Source organism: Solanum pennellii, chromosome 9 (assembly GCF_001406875.1).
Source record: "Solanum pennellii chromosome 9, SPENNV200".
NCBI classification, from domain to species: Eukaryota; Viridiplantae; Streptophyta; class Magnoliopsida; order Solanales; family Solanaceae; genus Solanum; species Solanum pennellii.
In genome coordinates, this window is record NC_028645.1 from 7255654 (window position 1) to 7263551 (window position 7898).

Genomic DNA, 7898 nt, shown 5'->3' on the forward strand with positions numbered 1-7898 from the left:
ACATTAAATAATGCTTGAAAAAAATATTATTTTGTAAAATAAACACTTTTGACTTCCTAGAAACTAATAGCACCAATAGAAGCACCTGCACCGGCAAGGGCACCTGCAACAGCAGCATCGTTGAATGCATAAATAGCATCAAGGAATACTATTAATGAGACGATGAAGGCTTGATCAATGTTCGGATACATTGTCACCATAAAATTGTCTTTTCCAATTAGTAAGCTCTTAGCAGTAATTTTCTTATGCATCTGCAATAAGTCATTCACAATAACATAGTGTAAGTATAATATCATGTTCATTAAAATAATGCATATATCAGTTTTCTATATTATTAATATCTTGTTTGGTATATTTTTTAGCCTAAGAATAATTAATGATTATATTCAATTACATACGTTTTTTGTGTATATATACATTATTAAATTTAGTGATATAAAACTTTAATTATTAACCAAAATTTTAAGAATTGAATATATGTCCATTTAAACCATTTAATGATCCGTTCATTTAATCCAACCCGCTAAAAATATAATATTTAACATTTATTTTACTATTAATTTCCTAAATCATTTCCCATTGAACATTGGACATTTTATTTTACCATTAATTCACTAAAAGTGTGGGAGACAAGGAAGAATGATTTAGGAAATTAATAGTAAAATAAAATGTTCAATATTATATTTTTAGTGGATCGGGTTAAATGCAGCGGGTCATTAAATGGGTATATATTCAATTCTTGAAATTTTGGTTAATAATTAAAATTTTATGTCACTAAATTTCAATGAAAAATAACAATTAAATAGGTTGAGTGACTTTCTGTGCAAAAATGCACAGTTGAGTGACTTTTGAGTTGAAAATGAAAGTTGAGTGACTTTCTGTGCAAAGAAGTTATAATTGAGTGAATTTTGAGTTGGAAATGAAAGTTGAGTGACTTTCTGTGAAAACAATTGATAGTTGAGCGACCATCAAAATTATTAACTCCTAATGATGTAGAGTATATTTTTTATAAATCACTATTTTTTCTATAGAATTTATGTAAAATTTGTTATTTTTAATACATCAAATTAAATGTATAAGAAATAATATCAGCATTAATAATACATACGTTATTAATATATTTTATTTAATATTATTCTTGTACCAACATAAATTTATTAAGAAAGAAAGTACCTAACCTAAATTCAGAAAACACCCAAGTCAAAACCCAGTTATTAATATATTTTATTTAATATTATTCTTGTACCGTACTATCAAAATTGATAAATTTATTAAGAGAGAAAGTACATGACCTAAATTAAGAAAACACCATGTCAGAACCCTTTGTAATAATATGTAGGGTTGAACCCAACACCTTCCCTTGACTAGCTCTATAAAGAGTACTAGGTAAAAGGGCCAAAAGTAATACAAAATTATTCAAAATAGGCTTAATTTATTTTTTATTTAAATAATTGGAGGTATTTTGAGACAAAAAATTAATGGGAATATATGTTGACACCCAATTTTGACCCTCCTCGATAAAAATTAATTCACGAGCATATTAGACTCCAAACGAGGTGATATAATTAACTTTATATAATTTTTTTTTATTTCTTCTTTCTCTTCCTTAAGTCTCTGAAAGTGGAGCTTTAATCAATTTCTATAGTCTTTAAATGATATATATTTTATACGTCTTTATATAATAAGTTTATCTTCAAAAATCGTCTCAAAAAAATTTTGGTTCCTAGGTTTATGGTAAATTTATTAGTTTGTCTTGTCATAGTTTAATTAATATATATATTTTATATAATTTTATATATTAATTGGTTTATTCTATAAAGTATTCGAAAACCTTCTCAAAGATTTAGTTTTACTTCACGCCTCATTAATTTGATTTTGTCCAAATTATTTGTTTATATTTCTTAGCCATTAGTTATATTTAGGTTTAACTATCCTATCTCGTCAAAGTCAAAAACTCGTTGATTAGTTTTGGTCAATTCATCTTTTCTGGACTTTGGCTAATTTATGATTAAATTCATTTGGCTAAATTGTTTTCCCTTTTAAGCCCACCCGAATGATTTGGGTATTTTTCTAATTTTCCCTGCAGCTCACTTTTTCCCTTTTTAGATTTTGAAATTAGTTTGCCCATTCCTAACACCTTTAATTCTATAGCCCACCGTTCTTTTCCCTCTGACCCGACCCGCATCTGCCCAAAGAGGGACAGAAGGCGACATCAGTGTCAAAACGCAGCGCCGAAAATGCGCGTGACCAGACAAAAGCGAAATCGCCCCCGCATCCGCGAAGTTCAGCGGCGATTCGACCCACTCGCACGTCGCCCTCTCTCCTTTCCCCCTTACTCGTTCGTACGAGATTTGCAAAAAGCAACAACAGTACTCGCAACAGTTTCGCAGTATAGAAGGCTACGATTATCGTCCTTGTGGCTGTAGAATCGGCCTTGATAGCTCGAGATTAAGCCACGTAGCTATCCCAAGGACGCGTGAATCGATCCAAGCTATCCGTTGCCCCTGCATCAACCGGATTATTGGAGATTTGATTCGAAATTCGTACAGCCAGTAGCTGTCCTTCGTCCTGGAGGGGAAAATTTTGAATTAAAATTGGTTGAGGATTCCGATTTGTTAGGACCGAAAATAAGCAGGTGTAACGCGGAAGCTAGCAATGCAAACCTCGAAAGACCACGAGTAAGAAGACAACGAGAAATATACCAAAAGACACAAAGATTTAACGTGGTTCGGTCAATCGACCTACGTCCACAAAGGAGATGAGCAATCCACTATAAATATGAGAGTACAAAATACAGAGAGAAACAACCTCAACCAATTCACTCGGAATACATGGGAGGTTCACACAAGTGATAACGTATCAAGCTTGTGACCCATAAATTCTCTCCCTAACCAAAACTCTCAAAGCCCTTAAGACTACATTGTGAATGCTGATTAAGTTAGAAGGAACATTCCTCTATTTATAGAGTCCTAAACCTTTTTCTACAAGAAAATGATTAGTCAATCTAAAACCTTCCCCTCAAAGGAAAACCTATTTATGGTAAGAAATTTAGGGTAAATAAAACCCAACAAATCTCCCCCTTGGCCTGAATTTCTGACAAAATAAATTTGTCAACCTTCTTTACTTAATCTTCAACAAGTTGATTCTCCTTTCCATAATCTCCTTTGCAAAATATGTGTCTCAACACAGAGAACCTCTCTGAAACAATTTCTCCAACAGAATCTTCATTATTGTCAAAAAGGTGGCGGATAGAACTACACCCGTCAAGATGAACACCTCTTTCTAACTCTGGTTCAATCATCGATTATCGAACCACTAAACCTGACTCCGTCATTGAATCTGGTTTTTATACCACTTGTTAGGATCGGAAATAAGCAGGTGTAAATGCGGAAGCTAGCAATGCAAACCTTGAAAGACCATGAGTAAGAAGACAATGAGAAATATACCAAAAGACACAAAGATTTAACGTGATTCGGTCAATCGACCTACGTCTACAAAGGAGATGAGCAATTTACTATAAATATGAGAGTACAAAATACAGAGGGAAACAACCTCAACCAAATTGACTCGGAATACATGAGAGGTTCACACAAGTGATAACGTATCAAGCTTGTGAACCACAAATTTTCCCTCTAACCAAAACTCTCAAAGCCCTTAAGACTACATTGTGAATGCTGATTAAGTTAGAAGGAACATTCGTCTATTTATAGAGTCCTAAACATTTTCCTACAAGAAACTGATTTAGTCAATTAAAAACCTTTTCCTAAAAAGAAAACCTATTTATGGTAAAAAATTTAGGGCAAATAAAATCTAACAGTAAGAAAAGAAACAATAATCATGCAAAAAATCAGATTGAATGATAAATACGGTAAGTTAATTAAAATTAAGCAAAGTTAAAATAGAGTAACCATATAATATTGTTAAAAAATTAGAATCAATTCAAAGCCTCCAATAAATTTTGTAAGGTGAGTGGACAACATTAATTTATTTGTGATTCAAAATAACATGTCATTTTTATCCTCTAATCATAAACCCCTTTTTGTAGCCCTAACTAAAAAAATCTTTTTTTTTCATGCTCATTGTACCTTTTTTTCCTTTTGATTTTTTTATTGCTTTCTGTTTTCATCGAAAAGAAGAATAATTGCATGGATTTGAATATTTGATGAATATGATAGTTTTTTTTTAACATAAGGTAATATAACATTCTCCACCTCATACATATTTTTTGGAAATTTTCTCTAGATTTTCTTTATTACACATTTGTTTCTTGTTTTTTGAAGTTGGATTTAAAATATTCAAAGTTGTTGCATTTGCATACTCATTGGATTTCTCTCATTAATGTTGATTTCTTATTTCTGTTCATCGTGTGTTTATTCCTTTATATTTTGACTCTCTTAATTAAAAATCCTGATTTCGTCGCCTTTAGTATATATAGTGATATTTTGACTGGATTGTTGAAACAAGTGACCATAAAGAGGTATATGTGTATGCAATTCCCATTTTTCTAATTTTTATGGTTAAAGCCAATGTTGCAAAAGATTGAAACTTTGACATGGCAATTGGATTCAACATCAACTATATATACTAGAAATATAATTTTAACCTTATATATAATAAATTTTTCAATGGAAGGGGCTCAGATGAACCCTATTCGAAATCCCCTTCTGGTACCCTAGCTCCGCCCATGGATGTTATGCATAGTTCAAGGTTATATCATTAACAATATTTTGAACTATATTCTAATTAAGACAACAAATGATTGAAACTTAAATATTTGAAAAGCTTAGAAAGATTACAATCATATGCATTGGGAATAGGCGAGATGAGTCGAGGGTCTACTGAAAACAACCTCTTTATGTTCCAAGAGGGGGGGGGTAAGGTCTGCGTACACACTACCCTCCCAAACTCCTGTTGTGGGATTACACTGGTATGTTGTTATTGTTATTGATGAACATTACCTTGATTGCAGTTTGATTTTGATACTTAAAACCATGTTCTCTTGAGCTGTCATGGCGAATGGCGATGTTGAAGAGCCTCTACTCCGAGGCAATGCAAATTCATCGATTCGATTTAGTGATGTGAACTCATTTAAGCGAAGACGGTCTCAATCTAGCAGCACTTGTTGTACTATTAGCCATACACAGATAAATAATGAGGAATCCCATCATTACCCTGAGTTCATTTCAACAAAGAGTTTTAGACTCAGAGATGTACTCTTGTTCTTGTCTGTTTATATAGGAGTCGGAGCGATTTGCTTCTTCATCATAAGCGATCAAATCGAGGGAAAAAAGACTAATGGGATTCTTGATGCTATATACTTGTGTATTGTTACAATGACTACTGTTGGATATGGTGATCTTGTTCCTAAAAGCATCTTAGCTAAGTTTCTCGCGTGTGTTTATGTGTTCACCGGTATGGCTCTTGTTGGATTTGTTCTGAGTAAAGCAGCAGATAGTTTTCTTGAGAGGCAACAAATCATGTTTCTCAAAGCCATAAAGATGAGGAAAGATAGTATTGTTAGTTCAACAGAGGTTTTGAAAGAGGTAGAAACGAACATCGAAAAGTACAAACTGTTAAGTACTTTGGCACTTCTTGTTGTACTTACTATGCTTGGAACAATTTTTCTATGCCAAGTTGAGGATTTGAATTTGTTTGATGCTTTTTATTGTGTTTGTGCTACTATTACTACACTGGGGTATGGAGATAAGAGTTTCTCGACGAAATGGGGGCGTTTATTTGCTTCTTTTTGGATATTGATGAGCACAATTTGTTTGGGACAGTTATTTTACTCCCTTGCTGAGTTATATACAGAACAAAGGCGAAAATCTATGTTCAAATGGGCTCTAACTCGCGAGTTGACAAATTCAGACCTCCAGGCTGCAGATCTTGATCATGACAGTGAAGTGAGGTAAGTCGTTAACGTGCAACAGACATAGAGCAGAACGAAAGAAAACGATCTATACGTGATAACAATTAGTTGGGAATATATTTTAGTCATGTTATAAGTACGTTTACGAAGGAGAGCCTTGGTGCAATAGAAACAGGGTTGTCGTTTGACCAGGAGGTCACAGGTTCAAGTGGCGAAAACAACCTCTTGCAAAACTGCAAGATAAGGTTGGGTACATTAGACCTAATGTGGTCTGGCACTTCTTAGGACCCGCTCCTATCAGGAGCTTAGTCCACCGGAATGTCCTTTTACGTTCCTATGCTTTCCAACACCAACTTGTTTAGAACTGAGGCGTAGTTGTTATTGTTATATTGTGTTCAAGTTTTTGTGCTAACATTCTAATTATCATTTTCATTTGTCTTCATCCAGCGCTGCAGAATTCATCGTCTATAAACTTAAAGAGTTGGGGAAGATAACTGAGGAAGACATCTCTATAGTCATGGAGAGTTTCAAATTGCTTGATGTTGATCATTCAGGCACATTGACTGAAAATGATATTGCACTTTTGCAGTCGTCGTCTCGATCCAAAAGCTGATAACACCCCTCTAAACATCTTATGCATAGATGATAGAACTATGGAAATTGCATAGAAATTTTTGTTAACTTTCAAACCTATGCACTTAATGTTTGGAAAAAGGGATCATAGATACATTCAAGATTCAAACAGATTGAAATATGGTTACTGAGAATTCATATAGTCGACACAAACTTGTTTAAAATTGAGGCATAGTTATCGTTGCTGTTATTTCACGTCGTCTATAAACTAATTTTCTTCAGGACTATTGAGAAGAATGTAAGTTTAAGGCATGTAAAATTTTGAACAAATTGAGACATGTTACATTGCCAATATCATCTTAGTAGCTCTTTAAACATGAACAAGAATGTACATTTATCAATCATTTACCATACATACACTTCCCACCAGAGGCGGATCCAGAATTTTAAGAAACACCGTTTCCAAGGTCCTGGATAAACTATTTTACACATTTTAAGTAGATTTATTAACATAAATACAGAGTTTTGACCTAAGCTACTAGATTCTCCCGAACCCTTAAGACCTTGAGAACCGTTGCGGGCGACTGAATATTAGAACTCTTCAAGTTGCTCCTGGTGTTGGTGCCCTGCAAGAAAATCAAGTAATGATCCTTCACTTTCTTTTACATTGGAGAATTCAACAGCTAATGGTGGTACATTATTGAAGGCAAGAATTGTGACTAAAAGTAGAGTTGTGGATAGCAAAAGAGGCCAGAAATAAGTAAGAATATTAGGTGCCAACATTAAAAAAAAAGTTATGAAAATTGATAAGGAAATCAATGTGACAATGTGATTTTTGAAGTGCAAAATCTTGGCAAAGATTTCCATATTGTGATTCAATTTTAGAGATTTAATCAATCATACACTTAATATGTTGTGTTATGAAGGAAGAGAGGTTTTTGTCTTTGTGCTAAAGATTCTTTGTCCAAAGTGACAAGATTTTGTGTTGTGTCTAAATTGTTTCACAAGTAATTCTAATCTTTGATACCTTTGCATTTAGTTTTATTTTAATGGATTGTGCATTCTTGTCTAGTTGTCTTTAGATTTCTTCATGTTGAGGGATATGCTAAGATTAAAAAAGTTGTGAGTATGGGAAACCTCTCACAATTAATGTCTCGGAGGGTGATGTGTACGCAATTTTATTTCTATCTTATGTTAAAGGTAGAGAGACACTTTCAAAACAGCCGGCTCAAGTAAAACATATCTAAATGGGTAAAAAATGAAAATATTGAAGTAAGGAACCATATAAAAAATAATTTCTTGATGATCATTATTATTATCGATTTTTAACTTACGAGTAGTTTTCTGTTCTTGTGGAATTTTTTCATATTGCAGTAAAACATTCATTAATGGGATGGCTCTATATCCAATAGAGTTCGAATCGGTTGAGACATTTTGCTAAGTACGAAGGAGTGAT

General features: G+C 33.3%; 2 protein-coding genes across 2 annotated transcripts in view; one reads left to right on the forward strand and one right to left on the reverse strand.

Moving 5' to 3' along the window:
* The window catches only part of LOC107030577 (protein LURP-one-related 10-like), a 21418-nt gene continuing 13520 nt past the window's right edge, over positions 1-7898 (reverse strand). The window contains exon 3 of the mRNA XM_015231846.2: positions 1-251. Within this exon, the coding sequence (XP_015087332.1) occupies positions 57-251 (195 nt within the window). The 3' untranslated portion in view covers positions 1-56. The remainder of the gene's footprint in view (positions 252-7898) is intronic.
* LOC114073999 (two-pore potassium channel 1-like) lies at positions 4092-6668 on the forward strand. Its single transcript, XM_027911917.1, has 3 exons — positions 4092-4192; positions 4970-5908; positions 6317-6668. Exons 2-3 carry the CDS (start codon positions 5010-5012, stop codon positions 6480-6482), a joined length of 1065 nt encoding a protein of 354 aa, XP_027767718.1. The 5' UTR covers positions 4092-4192; positions 4970-5009; the 3' UTR covers positions 6483-6668.

Excerpts from the sequence above, each read along its gene's own strand:
- LOC114073999 (XM_027911917.1), top strand. The coding sequence starts at position 5,010 with ATGGCGAATGGCGATGTTGAAGAGCCTCTACTCCGAGGCAATGCAAAT. Across the intron at positions 5,909-6,316 it reads GATCATGACAGTGAAGTGAG|CGCTGCAGAATTCATCGTCT; the intron begins GTAAGTCGTTAA and ends GTCTTCATCCAG.